The sequence below is a fragment of the Bos javanicus genome, chromosome 25 (assembly GCF_032452875.1).
Source record: "Bos javanicus breed banteng chromosome 25, ARS-OSU_banteng_1.0, whole genome shotgun sequence".
In the NCBI taxonomy this organism is placed as follows: Eukaryota; Metazoa; Chordata; class Mammalia; order Artiodactyla; family Bovidae; genus Bos; species Bos javanicus.
In genome coordinates, this window is record NC_083892.1 from 37,815,256 (window position 1) to 37,834,754 (window position 19,499).

General features: G+C 47.4%; 1 protein-coding gene across 6 annotated transcripts in view; it reads right to left on the bottom strand.

Moving 5' to 3' along the window:
• LMTK2 (lemur tyrosine kinase 2) overlaps positions 1-19,499 on the bottom strand; it is a 75,611-nt gene that overhangs the window by 23,550 nt on the left and 32,562 nt on the right. For all 6 annotated transcript variants that reach the window (XM_061402174.1, XM_061402172.1, XM_061402176.1 and 3 more), the window contains 2 exons: positions 16,480-16,567; positions 6,467-6,603 (listed from right to left, as the gene is read on the bottom strand). In XM_061402174.1, coding sequence (XP_061258158.1) covers positions 6,467-6,603; positions 16,480-16,567 — 225 coding nt within the window. The remainder of the gene's footprint in view (positions 1-6,466; positions 6,604-16,479; positions 16,568-19,499) is intronic.

A 19,499-nucleotide genomic window follows, 5' to 3' on the forward strand; every position in this document is an offset into this window, starting at 1 on the left:
CGTGTCCGACTCTTCGCGACCCCATGGACTGCAGCCTACCAGGCTCCTCCGTCCATGGGATTTTCCAGGCAAGAGTACTGGAGTGGGTTGCCATTGCCTTCCCCAAATAAGTGATTTAGCCCCCTCCAATTCACTCTCTTCTCTTCCAAACTCTACCTCTCCAAGAGGGAGGCAAAGAGCATATTTTCAAGACTGACTTAAAACGATTTACTCAGTTTATTTAAGAACAAATTAGTTTTAAAAACTACCTAACTTGAAAAGTAAAAACCTACTTTTTCTAAAAAAAAACTTCCCATAGACACAGCAGATTACATTTTTTGGATTTTAGCTTTAACCCTTGGGATTTTTTAAATTATCAATTGGCATATGAATGAAAAAGTCACTGAACTAAAATAGAACTGAATACCTAACTTACAGTTTTAAATCTTAAATAAAAGTTCTCAGAAACTGAATTTCCATAGTCCAAAATTTAAAACGTTTGTCTTTATATGGCCAAAAATCAAAAACGTTATCAAATTATTTTCAGTGATTTTAGTTTCCAAAGCTCGTGTGTCTGAAATAGAGCAAATAACATGGATGAGGACACGAGAGCGAACGCCGGCGGAATCCAGTGGCTGGTGCACACCACCACGGATCCCACCGCACCATCCCGGCTCGTGTTCAGAAAGCACTTTACACACAGGTGTTTCTCCCGCACCTGATACGTGTTAACTCGTTTCATCCTCACAGCAGGCCTCTCAGGTGGGTACTGGTATGTCCGCATTTACAGAAAAGGAGACTGAGGCGCAAGGAACTGAAGCGACTCTCCAGGGCCAGTATTTCTGTCTCTCACCATCAATAACCGTCAACAACAACCCGTGACCAGTCAGTCAGAGCTCACTGCGGTCTGTGCGGCTGGTCCTCAATAAACACGCCGACCTCGTGCTGACCTCAGTGGACACCCGTCTGTGTCACACCATGGTGGCTCTCACAGTATGTCACACCTTGTCACTGTTATTATGTTTGTGATGATGATCTGTGATCACTGACCTTCAGTGTTACTACCGTAATTTTTTTGGCATTTTTTAAGCGATAAAAGTTTTAAGTCCAAGATAAGAAAGCAGTTAGATGTATTCAATTAGTTAGATGTAGTGAAACCAGTCAGATGTATTCAATCCCTCCATACACCATCTTTACAAGCAGTGTTTTCATGGCACTCCACCAGGCCTGTGGAGTGTCTGGGGAAACCTCGGGACACCTCTAATGTTGCAGACGAAATGCACGCACATGGGGGGATCAGTGCCCCAGCCCACCACAGTAAAGAGATTCTCCTGATAAAGCAAGTCTATGAACTTTTAGGTTTCCAAGTGCATAGAACAGTCATGTTCACACTACACTGTAGTCTATTATGTGTCCAAAAGCAAACACAAACAAAAAAAATGCTATGTATAAACCTTAATTTAAAATACTATCGCTTAAAAAATGTCAAAATAATTTCAATAGTAACGCTGAAGATCACTGATCACAGATCATCGTAACAAACAACGACGACAAGGTGTGAAATACTGTGAGAGCCACCCGACGTGATGCAGACAGGAAGCGAGCAGCGCTGCTGGAGAGGTGCACCGCCAGACCTGCCCGACGACGGCTGCTGCAGACTTCTGATCTGTGTGTGGGGGGCGGTGCGTCCAGCAAACCCGCAGCATCTTCGAAGCGTGGTAGAACGAGGTGCGCCGTAGAAACCTCCCATCTCAAGGAGAGAGGTGGCCCCTGGGTTTTGGAGATGAGGAAGGAAGGACGGGTGGCCACGTGCGGGCAGCAGAATGCGGGGCTCTTGGCCGCCTGGCCCCTGGACTACAAGCCGCACGTGCATGGCACTGCGGGTCCTGCCCCAGAGGCTCCGGGCACCGCTGGCTCGCATGCTAAGGCCCCTGCAGACAGACCCTCCTCAACCTTCCCAACACCTCTGTCCTGGGAGCAGAATGAAGATCTGGGTGCCAGGGCCCCCGCCCAGGAGCGTGCAGGCATCCGAAGCAGGGTGGCAGCCTGAGGCCACAGTGGGGGGCACCTGCAGGGTGGCCCCTGGCACCTTCCACTCCAGCCACTCGAGCCACTCCAGGGCCGCCGGCCGCCTCCCTCCACGCCTTTCTCCTCACACAGGGTCCCTGCATGTCTATAGACACGGGGAACGAGAAGCAGGTAAAAGGTGAAAAGATATATGTGCAAAGGGCCTGGGGCTCTCTGTACATGACACTGTGAAACTCCTACAATTCGACTTATGGTCTGAGAGAGAGAGAGAGAGAAGAGGAGGAAACACCTCTTGTTACCTGAACACTGCGGGTACTGAGGAGGAAAACGATGGTGTGACCGAGGGAACTTCCTCTAAACTCGCCCTGTACCCCACCCCAAACATCCTGGTCGCCGGAGGACAGTGCAAAAACACTGGACAAAGTCAGAGACCGGAGACCTACTCTTGGCTCCACCACTCGTAACTGTGTGACTCTGGCAAGTCAATTAGCACACCAGAGCCTCAGTTCTCCCTGGCAAAAAAAAAAGAAAAAAAATGAGGGGGTGTGCGCTAACCTGTAAGGGTTAACTCATAAGGTTTTTATAAGAATACAGTTTTTAAACATCAAAATATTCAAAACATCAAAGTGTTGTCCAAAGTCAAAATGATATAATTCAACTCAAAAGTAGTAAAACATACATATTCTCCAAGGTCCAATAATGTACCAAGCTAAAGAATAGGAAACCGTAAAGGTGTAACTTTTTAACAGCAGAGCTAACTCTTGACGTCAATGGCTGGTTTGGGTCAGGAAATACAAACATACCCAGTATGTTCTTCTTTCAAGTTGAAAAACAGGTCTAGTAGCAAAGCTGCCAACTGACCTGGCCCTCAGAGCTTGGGCTCCGTCCCCCTGGGCGGTAACACGTGCGGCGGCCTCAGTGGTGACTGCAGGGACCCCGCCAGGTGAGCGGAGCAGTAGGTACACAGAAGTGTTCTAAACAGTTTTCCGCCCGGATTCACAAGGAAACATCATGGCTTGTTCTCAGCTCCCACTGGCGTGAGAGCTCGTCCACCTCTGGAGATCGGTCTTGTGGAAATAGCTCAGAGGGGCTGCAGCCGTTTTGAAAACTACTCTGTCCTCTATTCAATTAACATATTACCCACCAAGGCTCTCCCAGGAACCTGAATTCCTAATCAAAAGAGCAAGCGACAACCCAACATTACTGAACACTCTTCCAGGGCGCGGCCCACATTATCTTATGTAATCCTGACAAAAGCACTTCAAGGCAAGATTACCCTGTTTCAGGGAAGAAACAGGCTCAGAGGATTAAGGAAGGAGAGGCCACTTAATAGCTTCAGCTCACTGTACCAACCCGCCGCCAGCAGCCACCACAGCATAAAAATGAATCCCCATGTGGGCTGTGAAGAGACTCTGCCGCTTCCCACTGGAAGGTGGCTGCAGCTCGCGGAGGCAGCGGCTGAGGAGCAAGGCCAGGGGATTCAGACGCAGCACAAACAGGCCACTGGGCTCATTCAGCGTCTGGAAAGCTTTCACCCCTGCTCATCAGGTCAGTCTGCATCCCGCTTCTCTTCCCTGATGTCACCGCACAGACAAGGTCTACAACCCAGGCCTGTGGCCAGTCCTCCCTAACCCTCTCACACACACCTTCCCCATAAACTGGGTTCTGCAGATGCTGGGCTCCTGTAACACTGGACACCCACACTCTGAGGGCTGGAGGACTTACTAACCTCGGTGTTTCTCAGCAGAAAGTAACTTTTAACTTTAAAATGGGAAAATCCTAAAGAGGTCTCGTGTGTTGTTTTGGCCGCGCCACACAGCATGTGGGATCCTAGTCTCCCGACCAGGAATCGCACCTGCACCCCTGCAGAGGAAGCGCTGAGTCCCAACCACTGGACCCCCAGGGACGTCCCTCAGGAGGTCCCCTCATGCAGTGTGGCCTGGGTACACCTTAAGGCCACGGTCACATGGGTCTCCAGCTACAAGAGACACGCCCATGCCGCCCGCTGGATGCCCTGTGCCCTTACTCATCACAGTGGCCTGGTGGCTTCTTCCTGCTCCTCCAGGAAGACTGACAGGCCGGGCACAGGAAGTTCCAGGCGCTCGGCCAGCAGGTCAGGACGGTGCGGAGCGTGGCACACTGGCAGCCCCTGCTGTTTACGTGGCCTTCACGGCCGCCATCTCTGACTGCAGAAACGCAGCCTGCCCAAGACCCAGGCTTAAGTCTTCTCTCAGACAATAAGTAAAAGTAAAAATTAACTGGGAGTGCCTTACTAGATCAGCTTCCAGTTCGATGTGTGGGAAGTTCTATTTCCAACCAACATAGAAAGTTTGACTTTGAGTCAACAAATAAATATTCCAAAGTCCAACTTAAAACTATGCTATTATGTACTCAGTGTCTTATAACAACCTAGACTGACAAATAATCTGAAAAACATGTATACAACTGAGCCACTCTGCTGTACACCTGGGACACAGCACTGCAGACCAACTCTACTTCAATTGTATAAAATGCTATTACAGTGTGCTACCAACAAAAAAATAAAGCACACAAAATTACATAAAATATGGCTACTTTTTAAAATAAAATGAAAGAGCTGTCAATGGTTTCAGGAATTTTCTTTACCTTGAGTTTATGTACCTGAATTACATCCAAATCATGTGAGTTAATTTATCATCTTTATTTGTTTGAAACAAGATTCTAAAGTAAGTAAAACTTTAACCTAAAGAAACTCACAGGAAGGTAACATTTACTTTGCCAATTTTTAAAATATAATCATAGAAACCAATCTGGGCTTTAAACAATTTCCAGTTGTCTCTGTTAACTTTATGTTGCTGATTCTGATGTGATCTTCTCTGAAAATGCTCCACTATTTAGGTAATCATCACTTGTGTTTTATAAGAGTAACAATACAAATATGCTGGGTATTAATCTGTTACAAGGGGAAAAAGCAAAATATAAGATTTTTCCATTATAAAACAAATAGATCTTTATATTTTGAAGTTTTGTGTAAGGGCTTCTGCCTTGGGCCTGAAGAAATTCATAATTTTTTCAGGTGTCTTAAAAAGCACCTTATCAGAATGATCTGCCCACCGTGCAAGTCAAACAAGATAGATATGTAAGAAGAGTGTTAATTTTCTTCTTTCTACCCTGAAGTAATGTTAAGAATTTGATAGGTATTTTTCCATATCTGTTCATACACATACACACAGAGATTCACATAAACCCCCACAGATATAAGCATTTTCTTTTTTTAATGGTGTTGTATTTTAAAAACATTTTATATATGTGTATATATAAAATATACAACCTGTGCAACCTGTGTCTCCATGTCAGTACACACAGGTATTCCTTTTCAGGTCTTTCGATTGTTAAAGAGTAAAATGATTTAATTAAAGTCAACTAAAGAGACAGCTCAGTGGTAAAGAACCTGCCTAACAATGCAGGAGACTTGGGAGACGTGGGTTCGATCCCTGGGTCAGGAAAATCCCCTGGACAAGGAAATGGCAACCCACTTCAGTATTAGATGGAGGAGCCTTGGCCGGGGGGGTGGGGGGGGGCGGTCAGACATGACTGAGTATACATGCACGCATGCACACGTGCATACACACACACAAACTGAGCACGCAAGAGTCAGACGTGACTGAGCATGCACACATGCATGCACACGCGCGCACACATGCACACATACATACACACACACACTCTGCCCAATTTGTCCACAGACCTGAGAAAACATTTCAAACACAAATCAGAGCTGAAAAGGCTGGAGGAGAACAAGCAGGAGTCTCCTTCTGAGTTTAAAGAATCATCATCTCAGGACTCAAAGCCCTTTGCCATCCTAATTAAAACAATTATGTGGATGATCTGAACAAAATACGATGCACTCTGAGAGCTGTGGCTGCTCAAGTGGGGCCAGAAACGCATCTCTGGAGAGATGTGTTACCCCGACCCCAGTGCTGCTCACACCAACCCCAGCACCCCTGACCCAGTCAGGGCGGCCTCTCGGAGTGCCGACCAGAGGCCCACACTGGGGCCTTCTATCAGAAGATGACGTCAGACCCTCAGAGCCCTCCTCCAGAACTGGAGAGGGCCACACTGTGACAACGACGCCCAGCGGGTAGAGGTGGAGCCTGAGGCTGATGCGAGGGGGATGCCAAGGCAGGGGTCCGGAAGGGAGACCGGAACTGCTCTGTCACGACTCTGAGCATCACACCCATTTGCATGCTTTGAGATTCTGGCAATAACCTCTAGGTCTTAGGCTGTATTGGCACTCTGTTCCCTGGTGCTGGTTTAGACGGAGCCCAGCTCGACCCTTGTTCTGACCCTGGGCAGGAGGGGACGTCTTGTTTATAAATTGAAAGTTCACACCCAAAGCTGGTCCTCCTTGGGCTTCCAGCAGAGCCAGTGCCACGTTTGGGGTTAGGGGTGGGGGAGGCGCGCGAGCGGAGGGACCCACCTGTGCAGGAAGTGCCGCTTGTGCATGGCCGCCAGCCCCGCTGCGATCTCGCACGCCAGCCTCTGTAGCAGCATGGTCTGTGCGTCCCCCCGCGCCGGCTCCGGCTCGCCACCACGCAGGTAAGCCTTCAGGTCGCCCTGCAGGAACCAGCCCAGGTCAGTTTCCAGAGAGGACCAGGGGGACAGACGGGCATCTCAGCTGACAGAGATGCTGATGTGACTTCTTGGAAATTACTCAGATTTGAGCTTAATTAAGAATCTTACTGAACACATTTAAAATTACAAAAAAAGCAATTCCAACCAAATACTTCAAAGCTTGAGAAAATGTCCTTCTTCTTTTAGGATCATTCTAAATTCAACATTAGTTTACCTTTGTTATAGAAACACATGGATAACAACGGCTAAAAAATAATAAAAATAAAAAGAGATAATTTTACACTGACGCACACTTTGCATTTACTGCAGAGGCACAGAAACTCCCAGGTCACTGAAAGAACAAGATGGAGAGTAAGCAAGAGGAGCCGCTCACACCACCTCCAAGGGTTCCAGGGGAGGTCACATCACAGAAGCTCTCAGCAACAACACAGAGGGAGAGAGGGAAAGAAAAACGGATGGGAAAGGAAGAAAAAGCGTTGTCAAGTGCCGGTAATGGCTGCAATTCTTTGCCGGCTCCCCCACACCCCCTGTGAAAAAGAACACTAGGGCCACTTCAGAAACATTGATGATGTGACTCTAATTAAGTCTGTTCATAAGACAGGAAATTGAACAAATTCACACTTAGACCCCAGCACACAGGCATTTCAATGTCCCGGGTACCCGCGAAGGAACCCCCACTCCGCCCCCCCCAACACACACATGGCTTTCTCGGTTTCTGTCCCCTGACTCTCAGGGTGGTGTGTCCTGGGGCATGTACCATGTATCTCTTTGGAGAAATACACCTTTGAGGCAATCTTCCATGTTCTGCTTACCACATGATTAAGTATTTATTGATGTGATGTAATTCCAAGGTAAAGCTTTATATATAATCAATAAAATTTAGAAAAAGCAAGTCAAAAGCTTTCAGTTTTCTTTACACGTGAGTCAAAAAAGATGCCTGAGAAAGAAAATTCCTTGACCAATTAAAAGAACTGAATGCCTTCCTAACGACTGCTACTGAAGACAGCAAACTGATCAAACCTCCCAAATTAAACTTTAAAACACAACATTCCTCTGCTGCATTTGTCCACACTCAATACTAAGTGTATTCTAAAGGAACGTCTAAGTCCAAACCAAGAACCTAAATTTGTTTTCATTCCATTTCAATGATCTTTATATGAATGATAATGTTGGTATCATGGGGTTCTCATGGCTGGGAAAGACTGAAGGCAGAAGGAGAAGAGGGTGACAGAGGATGAGATGGTTGGATGGCATCACCGATTCAATGGACATGAACTTGGGCAAACTGTGATAGATGGTGAGGGACGGGAGGCCTGGCATGCTGCAGTCCATGGGGTTGCAAAGAGTCAGGCATGACGTGGCGACTGAACAACAACAACAACGTGGGTATCAGTAACTGTTACCATCTGAGCTTTCAAGCGGGAGTCGAGCACTGTGCTGGGAGTTTCTGCACCTGTTACCGCAAATAACTCTCACAGTTTGAAGCACTTTCCGGACATGGAAGAGGCTTAGGGAGGGTGAGAACTTTGCCCAAGGTCACAGAGCTAACAAACAACGTGCCTGCACTTCCACTCTTCTGTTTACTTGCCAAGAAAATTCTATTTGGTGAGTGGATCCAATTAGTATGCAGATCAAATCAGTTATTTTACGAGAATGAACGAATGTCAAGTCAACTAAAGTCTCTAGGACTGTCCCCGACTCAGTGAGCTGCTCCGCCACGGGAGCTGCCGCCCCGGACCAGGGTGGGTGCTCACCCCCACCGCCGCACTCCTGCTTCTCTGCAAACACAGCCTTTCCCCTTCTGCACCCCCGCACAACTACAGGCTGCTCCAGACGAGAAACACCTTTTTCCCCCTCTAAGAAAAATACATTCTTCTCACCACCCAACCCACCTTCACCCAGGCTAGGCTCTATCCAGTGCAGAAGTGGCGGGAATAAACCCTGTGTTGGGTGACAATTAAATTAACCCAGAAAAACTCCAGCAGAAAGTATGGGAACTACAGGCTCATGGGATTTTCATAAGGTAGCCCACACGGAAATGAAATATGAGAACAGAGAGCTAAAGTTTATTCACCTTACCAGTGAAATGACAACTTAAAAGGCATCTGTCTAACCCCCTTCCTTCAATGTCCATCTAAGGAAAAAACCACCCTCACACAAAAGCAGGACTGTGCTGCTCTGCGTCTGGCCAATGCTCAAAGCAAACAGGAGCTTCCAGCCAACAGCGAACACTTCCCAAGTGATTTTGGCCATGAAGGCAGGAACGGCGGAGTGGGTGTAGCTGTTTTTCAAGGTTACCTAAAGTATATTCCTTACCACTCACTGTTCTTAAGTTATCTTCTCTCCACAATAGGCCACTCCCCAAATTTCACCAGGAGATAAAGTATAATAAACAGAAGGAGATTTTGCTTCAGCTCTGAAGGTTTCCAGCTTGGCAAAAACTCAGTCTCTCCCCACCTGCACTGGGGTGGGGAGGAGAGGGGGAGGGTGAGCACAGCCCGGGCAAACACGTCTCTAACCTGCGGAGTCAACATCAGCGGTTCCTGAGGAGCAGATGAGCTTCTCACGGACGAGACCTGCGATGGGCTGGGAGGGGCCCAGGGCTACTTCTATGTTCTAGAAAGAACTCCAGCGCTCTCCTGGCACCACCGTGCAAAAGAAAAATCAGTGTAAGATCTTCAACTATAGCAAAGATGTTTCTGTAACTACTAAAAATTGATCCATTCTATCCAAAACAGATAAAGCTGTAAAAATTTAGGTATCTGGCTTACGTTTTAATGATGCTTAGTGAGTCGACTGGGATTATTACTTTGGTCTATTATTTAAAAAGAGAAACACTGAGAACAGCAATGTATACTGAAACAAAACAAAGCTCCCTTTATCCAAGTTTTAAATACTTCTCACATCCTCCCTAATGCCCTTCCATGAGAAACTCAAGAAAACCTTACGACGCTAGATGGCAGCAAAGCGCTGGTACTAAGACCTCAGACACCAGAGCAGCAGCTTGGCCCCCTCTGTACTGAGGCACGCGGACCTTCAGATGCTTCCTCGGGAGGACCCTCTCAAACCCCAGCACCGGCTGCCCTGAGTGCTCTGTCCAGCTTTCCGCCGGACACGGAGAACCATGAATTCACTTCAACACGGCGTAAAGACCCAACAAGCAAATAGATTAGAAATTACAATTGCTCATACGTTTAACAGAAGGATTTGGGAGAAAACTTTATGTTTTTACACAAAAATTTGACTGAAAGGACGAAGGAATGGCATGGACAGCCGGGCGCCCAGCGCCCACTAAGGAGATGAAGCCTCTGCACCAGGCGGGAGGCCCTGGGGACCGCCAGCCCAGGGTCCTCACTCCTCACGCGGACTGCGCCTCCTGCCCTCGGCGGCACTCGAGACCCGCCTGTCCACGCCCACACCCACACAGCACCTCCTCTCATCAGAATTACCCTCCCCGAGCCCATCCCGTCTCTGCTCAAAGAATCAGCGCGCACCCCTCTGCCTGCATACCCGGCTCCTGCGCCCATCCCACCTCCCTCTTATGGACACAGGGCTTTGGGCCTGCCGGCTGGCCTGCCCCCTAACCCCAGAACCCCGCACCCCCAACAGGCTTGGCTCCAGCTGCTCCCATCAGCTATCCCCAGCCACTCAGAACCCAGTGAGGGCCTCCTCCTTCTGAGCTCCCCGGTCGCTCCTCTCCAGGCCCCTGTGCAGAACCTTCTCCCTCTTCCTGGTCAGCAGGCGCCAGCACACCCAGGGCTCTGCCCATGGTCCTCGTCCCTCCTTGCCGCGACACCTGTTCCCGGGTGAGCGTATCATCCCACGGGCACTGAACATCTCTCACACGCTTCTCTGGTTCAGACCCTCCCCAACCCCCGAGCCCCAGGCTCATCTGTCAGCTGCTCACTCAACATCCTTCCTGGGATGCCCGAGAGGCACCTCCAACCCAACGCACACAGTGCAAAGCTCCGAGATCTGCTCCATCTCAGGAACTGGCATCTCTATTTTCCCAGGGCATTCAGCCAAAACCAGAGTCCTCATTCTGGAGTCTGCTCTGTCCCGAGATGCCCACCACCACCCATCACCAAGTCCTGGACCTATAGTCAGAGAAAGCCTGGGCCACGGGGCCCAGGGCAGCAGTCACATGCTGGGGAGGAGAGGGCCACTGGCTGGGCCCTGGGAATACGGCACCCCCCCCACCAGCCGCCCACATCGCCCCACCGCAAAGCCTGATCATGCCGTGTCGTCATTCGGCACGTGTCCCCTCTGCGGGCTATGAGTTGGGGACACTGTCCACGTGTCCCCTCTGCTCCACCGTAAGCCCATGCCCTCTCTTCTCCTCACACTCCTGAGGCACAGGGCACATCACTCATCTCCATGTGTCTGGAACGGTCCCCGTGCATGGGCTTACTTCACAAGTTCATTCATGAACAAGACATGGCATTTCTGAACAAAAGGCCAATTCAGGGAGGCTTCCCGCTGATGGAACACAAATGTACAGGCATTAACCCCACCTGATACAAAAGTATGTAGAATAAAATTAAGCCATCAGTAAAAATCCCTGCTTCGCCACGGCAAACACGTGACTCCGACAAGGAGGCAGCGAGGAGAAGGCGTGGTCCTGGGCGTGGCCGGCAGGGCCTGTCCCTCCCTCACCGCAGTCTTCTCATCCGTAACATGGAGCTGCGGCACCTGCTCGGAAGACTCAGTGCCCAGCACGAGGCCCGGCGCTGTCGGGCCGTCTCCCCGCCAACACCTGGGCGGGTAAGGCCATGCTTTCATCAGCCCAGGAGCCTCTCCTGAGCTGCTGGAGCCAGCTGGTCACAGAGGTGCGTGGAAGTCTACCCAGACGCCAAAAACGCTTCCTGGCCAAAGACTCTCATCTCTGCATCTCCGCTTCGGGGTCTAGGGACAGAGGCAGAACTGCTGACTCTTAATGGAAGCAAGACAGAGCGGTGCGGAACCTGCTTCCTTCTGTCACGTTGGCCTGCAGTCTGACCTCCCAGTGGTTGGTCTCTGCTCGACTCCCTTCCAACTGATCCCTCCCAGCAGACACCAATCTGCCTCCCCGATCGTGGTGCTCTCACCCCCAACCCCACACGTGCACACCATCAAGCTCCCCTGCCTGGCTTACATGTCCTTGAGACCCTTTCTTGCTGAGCAAAGTCCATCCACCCGCCCGTCCACATGCAAACCAAACATCACCTTCTTTGTGAAGCCTACCCCAATAAGCCTACTTAGAACCGCTACACAGAACTAACCAAACCTTTAAATTACAATCAACTTTAGAAAATAAGAAAAATGAATAAACCTAACTACCATTTCCTGAGCACTTACTATGTGCCCAGCGATTCATATTCACCATCTTATGGTTCGGCCTGGGAGAGGCAGGATCACGCCCACTTTACAGATGCCTACACTGAGGCTTCATGAGGTTAGGGCCTTTCCAGGGAGACACACAAGCAGGTGGCAGGACGAGCGTGTGAAGGCAGGCCCACCTGGCCCTCCGGGTGGAAAAGGCAGGACGGGGGTGGCTTGCCGTGCTCCCCAGAGCGCGGGGCACAGCCCTTGGTTCCCAACAGGTGCTCACACACTTTTGCTGAGTGAGTGATCCTGACCCCACTCTCGCTGCCTGCCCAAAGACACACCCGGGGCGTGCCACAGCCCCCGCGGCCACATGTTCCACACGGCACCCTGCGCTGAGCCCTCTGCCCACGAGCACTGCACCCACCCTCGGCAGGACATGTCGGTGGCTGCAGGCCAGCTACCAAACCCTGCAAACTTTTTTACTTGCTTTCATAAAAATTCTAAGAGAAAGTGTTTTTCAAAAAGAGACCGGTAATTCCATCTCACAAGGAATGACCTAAGTAAGTACGAAAACATTCTCTCCTTTCTCCTCAAGAGATGGTATCTCTGAGCATGTTCCCCGCCTGGTGACGACACAAGAGGCCAACGTGCCCTCACCAGCTTCTGACCTGCTGAGAACCTGTGAAGACAGTGGCCCCTGTCACGGTGGCCGCGGCTACTCGTTCCCGAGCCTGGGCCGGCAGCCTCTGTCCTCTGGACCCTGGCCAGAGGGCGCCTCTGCCTTGGATGGCGTGCCTCTGCTCAGGCCGGCCTCTTTCTGGGAGGGTCCTGGGGCTCCCAGGCCAGGAGCAAGGTTCAGGGGAAGCCAGGCTTCTGGGTGCTCTGGGGACATCCCTGCAGTCCAGGCAGGCAGGCATCTCCAGGGCTCATGGGCCCAATGTGAGCTGAGCATTTCTGTCACCCAGGCTCTGAGCATGCTGAGCCCAAGACCCTGACCACAGTGCCCCCAGTGAGGCCCAGCCCCTGCTGCTGGGGAGCTGGTCTCTCCGACATATACTAGGGTCCAGAGTTGATGAGCAGGGAACTCCCTCAGAGATAGATGTGACCCCACCAGGGGCAAGGTGGGGGGCTCCCTAGGTTAACAGCCTTTCCTTAACATGAGACTGGTCATTCTGAGTGCTGACCGACAGACTCCACCAGCACCCCAGGCTCCGCTGGGTGTAGGTTACACTGGTAGAGCCCCTTACATAAAAGTAAATGATCACCAATGTCTTTTGTGTGATAAAAACCACGTAACACAAGGCTACCCCTTCAACCACTTCTCAGTGTCCACTTCCACGGCATTAAGTCCATCCACACTATCGTGCAGCCCTCACCCCCATCCACCCTCAGGACTCTCTTCATCTTCCCAAACTCAGACTCTGCTCCCTGCTAAACAGCAACTCCCCCAGCCCCCGGCACCCACCCTACCACCTTCACCCCGGAGGGACCACTCTGGGAACCTCATGCAAGTGACTCCTACAGTATTTGTGTTTTTGTGACCTAGCTTATTTCACTGAGCATAATGTCCTCAAGGTTCATCCATATGGCAGCAGGTGTCAGAATTTCCTTCCTTTCTATGACTGAGTAATATTCCAGTTCACGACAGACCCAATTTTCCTTATCTGTTCATCCACTGATGGATCCCTGGGCTGCTTTTGCCTCGTGGCTACTGTGAATAATGCTGCTATGAACACAGGCATGAAAATGAGACTCTGTGCTCAACTATTTGAATATGTACGTAGACATGAAACTAAACTCATCACCTGAACCCATTCAGAAGAAAACATCAAGCTTTTACTATTCCAGGAAAAACAACACTGCCCAGTAAGACTTTCAGGAATGCACAGACTGGGTGAAGAATAAGAAAATGCCAAAGCACATGAGCTGGTTTTAGAAACCACCTCGATTAGCCTGCAAATGTGCCATTTCAGGAAGATGGTGACTCCCACTTATTTCTCTTACGCTCGCTCACAGAGAGTGCTCCCATTGCTGTTTATAATCAGTATCAGGAGCCAATTAGGGACCCAAAAAAGACACCATTAAATATCTCACAAAAGCAGAACTTTGACAAGCAGACCTGTCTCATCACGTGAAAAGGCATCTTTGGTGTGCTTTCTCCACAGGCTGGGTCACCTGTCACACTGGTCACCCAGAGCTAGGTTAAAAGGAGTTATTTTCATATTCTATTTAATGATAACCAAGGATCATGCATATTATACCTCTGATAACACTGAGATAACCAAAATCAACTGTGCAATAAAACTGTCAGAAACACAACAGGGAACTCCTTCCCCACTGTTCTCACACCTTTATGAAATACTGGGCTTCCCTGGTGGCTCAGACAGTAAAGCGTCTGCCTGCAATGCGGGAGACCCGGGTTTGATTCCTGGGTCGGGAAGATCCCCTGGAGAAGGAAACAGCAACCCACTCCAGCACTCTTGCCTGGAAAATCCCATGGACGGATGAGCCTGATAGGCTACAGTCCATGGGGTCGCAAAGAGTCGGACATGACTGAGCGACTTCACTTTCACTTTATGAAATAACCCGGCTAAATGGCAACTATCACATGTCTGCTCCCTCTAAGCAGGAGACCCAGAGGACAATGACCAGTTTTCTCTTTGGGTCCTGTGAGAGCAGGGAGCTGCCTTTCTGCAGCAAGTGTTCAATCAGGAAGCAGCCTCCATGATGGGAGAAACCGCCGGGGGCCACAGAGAACAGTGAGATCGACTCTGGTTTCCTTACAAGGAGACAGAGCTCTAGCAGGTGTCTCTGGAGGAGAGTGAAATCCATTAATTTTAAACTTTGTTACCTAAAGTGCATGTTGCAACTTCTGGTGTAACCATACACCAAATTAGAAACAGTATCTACAACAGGAGATGGGGAAAACTAAAACAAAAAAAATTAAGATTCCTACCACCTATGACTTTTTTTTTCCCCTCTGTTTTAGCTGACTCTCCATGTCTGTAAGTGTTTTGAGTACGGCGGTAAATGTTCTAATCTCAGAACCATTTGTGAGTTGCGTTAGTGTGGTAGAATTAAAGGTTGACGTGGCCCTGCTTCTGTAACCTCCAAGCATAATGGGACTGCTGCTGTAGTATCACCAGGTCCTTTCAGTCTTCACAGTGGAGAACTCTTGGCCAAAGGTTTTGGGGGGAGGAGGAGGCAGTCAGCTGTCTGGTTAAAGTTAATACCAGATAGTGCCCCTCATCAGTGTCCTTTTAAAAAATATATACTATAGTCCAGTAAGATAGCAACTGTACAAAATGGCTAAGATAGATTTTAGAATCATACCTCGTGTATCTTGGTTCATCTTCAAAATCAGACTGATCTTTGAAACTAGCGGTTTTTAATCAAAGCTGGCTTTATAGGAGGAGTATAATGTATGCACTACTGTTTTAAAACAATTAGTGTGAGTGTGTGCTTGTACTTTTGTATGACTGAGCCCATTCATCGTTAAGTCTAAACTTGTTAGAAATAATGTACCCATGTAGACTAGCAAAATAGTATGTAGATGTGATCTCAGTTGTAAATAGAAAAATCTAATTCAATAAACTCTGTATCACCCCCTCAAAAAAAAAAAAAAAAAGAATCCAAACCAAGGCTAGAAAAAGAGCAAATAATAGAAGTTGAATCAGGTAGGAAAAACAATAAAAAATAGGCAGGTAACATTCTAAACATCACAGCAGGTACAATAAATACAAATGGACAACCTGTTCCACTTTAAGTGACCAAGACTGACAGATTAATAAAATTCTAACAATAAGCTATTTACAAGAGATGTCAACCAGAAGATTGGCAGAACTAAACCAGGCAAATTCTAACCAAAAGAAAGCTGGCATGCCTATATTAATATTGTTAAAAAGACTATCCTCAGTAATGCTTTTAATGTTAAATAGAGTCCCTTCATAATAATAAAAGTTTCAAATTACTGGAAGTTATATCTATTCTAAATTTGTATCCCTGATGCGGTAGGTATCAAAATGTACGAAACAGAATAACTAGAACTGTAAGAAAAAAAATAAGGAAAATACGTAATCAGAAGATTTTAACACTCCTCTCAATACCTAATAGAAAACTGACCCAGGCTGCCTCTGCTCTTGCCCCCTCTCCACAAATAAGGAGGAAACAGGAGATTTGAACAGCTTCATAAACTTGACCCAAAAGACCCACACAGACATACTGTACTGATCATCAGAATACACATTTCCCGCAGCAGCTACAATAGAATAAAACGCTGACCCTGGAGTGGAGATGAAAGTAGCCAGGAAGGGAGCTACATCCGACCCCGAGCCGACGCGGACCACTTTGCTCAGGCACTGAGGCTGGGGGAGAGGGCGGGGAAGAGTTTACTGCAACATAATCCACTGAAAGCGAATACATACAGTTTGTTAACCATGTTTCTTTGGAATAGAAGTGAAAGCCATCCCTCATCCAGCATTTCCATCTGCCAGAAACACTTTGGTAAAAACTTCTGAAATACGTAACCTTGACCTTGTACTAAAAACTTACCAGGTCACAGAACTCGAACACCAGAAGATAGGGGATTGCTTCTACACACTGTCCGACACACTGGAGGACGTTTGGATGCTGAAGGATACTGGTAAAAAATAAAAGTCACAGCAGTTTTCGTGAGGGAGCAGGCCAGTAAAACTATGCAAACAGTAGCCCCAAATTGAACATTCTTAACGATTTAAATACGATCAACTGAAAAGTGCACCAGAAGATTATATTTAACAGATGCATTCTAAGTTATGTATTGATTACATAATTCAAAGGCAAGCAGGTGAACATTTTCACAAATTAAACCAACTTATGTCATCAGAATCTTTTAACTCTGGTAATTTAACTTTATAGCTATCATTTTGAAGCAGCATTTAAAAGGAGGAGGACTATATTCAATAAGCATTTCAATCTACATATTAAGTAACTAGTTCATATACTGTTTTTATAAATCATTGTATATGCAAACATTTTTGAAAAATATGTTGTCTAAAAGCTAAAAAAAAAAGGATATGCCAAAATGTTTTTTTTTTTAATCTTTATTTTGAAGACAATAATGAAATAAGAATAAGACAATAATGAAATAAAAGTTGCAAAGACAGTACAGAGAGGGCCCAGGCTCCCTTCACCCAGTTTTCCTTCCTGGTGACACCCAACACAATGCAGTCCTGAAACCAGGACACTGACGCTCGGGAGCAGTATTCTGTGTGCGCCTGGGTCCTGTTGCCAAGTGTGTAGATTCGTGCAACCACTGCACAGCAGAAACACACAACTGTCCCCCACCACCAAGCTCTCTGTGCCACCCTCCATGGTCACACCCCGACAACCCCCCCAGCCATCCCTCAGCCCTGGCAACCACTAATCTGGTCTCCTTTCCACATGTCTCATTGTCAGAAGATTATGTAAATGAATGTATGTAAATGAAATCACACGGTGTGTGGCCTTCTGAGGTTGATTTTTTCACTCAGCATAATGCCTTTAGGATTACCCACGTTGCCACCTGCATCAGGGGTCCCTTCTCATTTACCGCTGAGCAGAATTCCATGGGTTGGATGGACCACAGTTTGTCCAAACCAGTCACCTAGGGATGGCATTTTAGTTTTCCCAGTTTGAGGCTATTATAAACAAAGCTCCTATAAACAATCATGCAAGAGATTTTGTGTGGAAATAAGTTCTCTGAGATAAATGCCCAGGATTGCAACAGCTAGATTATAGGATGTGATAGTTAATTTTGTGTCAACTTGGCTGGCCACAGTGCACAGATATTTGGTCAAATGTTATCCTGGACACTTCTGTGAGGGCGTTTGGGGATGAGATCATCACTAAATCAGTTGGCTTTCAGTAAAAGCAGGCGGTGCTCCAGAATGTGGGTGGGCCTCGTCCTATCAGGTGAGGACCTTAAGAGAACAAAGACCAGCCTCCCCCAGTGAAGAAGAAATACTGTGAGCAGACGGCCTCCCTGCTTGAACTGTAACAGTGGCTCTGCTCCGTGTCTCCAGCCAGCTGGCCCCGCCCTGCGGACTTGCCAGACTCCGTAACTGCATGAGCCATTTCCTTAAAATAAATTACCTACCTGCCTTTCCTCTGTCGACCTACCTACCTATCCGTCTGTCTACCTACCTACCTATTCATCTATCTATTTATCTACCTACCTATCCACCTACCCACCTACCTATCCACCTACCACCACCTACCCATCTACCAACCCATCTACCCACCCACCCACCTATTCATCCGTCCGTCTCTCCACCTAGCTGTCCACCTCTCTGCAGACCCCGCAGCTCTGTTTCTCTGGAGAGCTGTGACTCACACGTATGGTGGGTCAGTGTATGTTTAGTTTTTTAACAAAGTGTCTGCAGTGACTGCACCATTTTCACCTACTTTGAAGAATTCTCTGGTCAAACTGTCCAACCCCAGAGATTCTTTTGAAGAGTTTTTAGGTTTCAAACTCCCTTTCTTTAATAATTCTATTCAAATAACCTATTCCATACTGAGTGAGCTGTGGCAGCTTGTGCTTTTTGAGTAACTGGTGCATTTCATCTAAGTTGTCAAATATATCACTAGAGCTGCTGGTCCCGTTCTATCCTCTTGATGTCTGCAGGGTCTGTTTCATTCCTGGTATTAGGAATCTGTGTGTTCTCTCTCTTCTGTTCTCTGTCAGTGGTGTTAGAGGTTTTCCAACTTTACTGTCTTTCCAAAGAGCCAGCTTTATGTTTCACTGATTTTTATCTACTGTCTTTCTGCTCTTCTCTTTAATATCCACTCCTGCTTGCATTTAGTTCATTTTGCTCCTTTTTTCTGATCCCTTAATGTATGAGCTGAGATTATCGATTTGAGACTCCCCTTTTCTAATGTAATCCGACCCCATAGGTAAGATGGTGCTTCCCTGTCCCTGCTTTTGAGACTTTGTGTCTTCTGTTTTCAGATGTTTGACTATGATGTGTGTTGGCACACATTTCTTTGGGTTTATCCTGTTTGAGATTTGCTCCATTTCTTGAATCTGTAGTTTTGTCTTTGCAAAATGTGGAACAATTTTCAGTGAATACTTCTTCAAACATCTTTTTAAGCCATCTTCTATCTCCTTTCAATCTGGGACGTCGTGATCTTTTGTTCAAGTCCCCCAAGTCCTTGAGGCATTTTTCATTTTTTTAAACTTATTTTCTTTTTGCTGCATGAATTGGGCGATAAATATTTATCTTCAATTTCACTGATGTTTCTCCTTTGTCCTCTCCATTCTGCTGTTGAACTCATCCACTGAATTTTTATTTTGATTACTATTTTTTTCAGTTCTGAAGGGTCCATTCAGGTCTTCTTGATGTCGTCTATATCTTTGCTGAGGCTTTGCATGTTTTCATTTGTTTCAAGGGCACTATAATTTAATTGCTCACAGAAGCAATTTTACAATGGCTGCTTTAAAATCCTTGTCAGATAATCCAAACATCACTCTCATCTTGGTGTTGGTATTTGTTGTCTTTGTGTATTTATTTTATTGAAGTATAGTCGATTTTCAATGTTTTGTTAATTTTTGC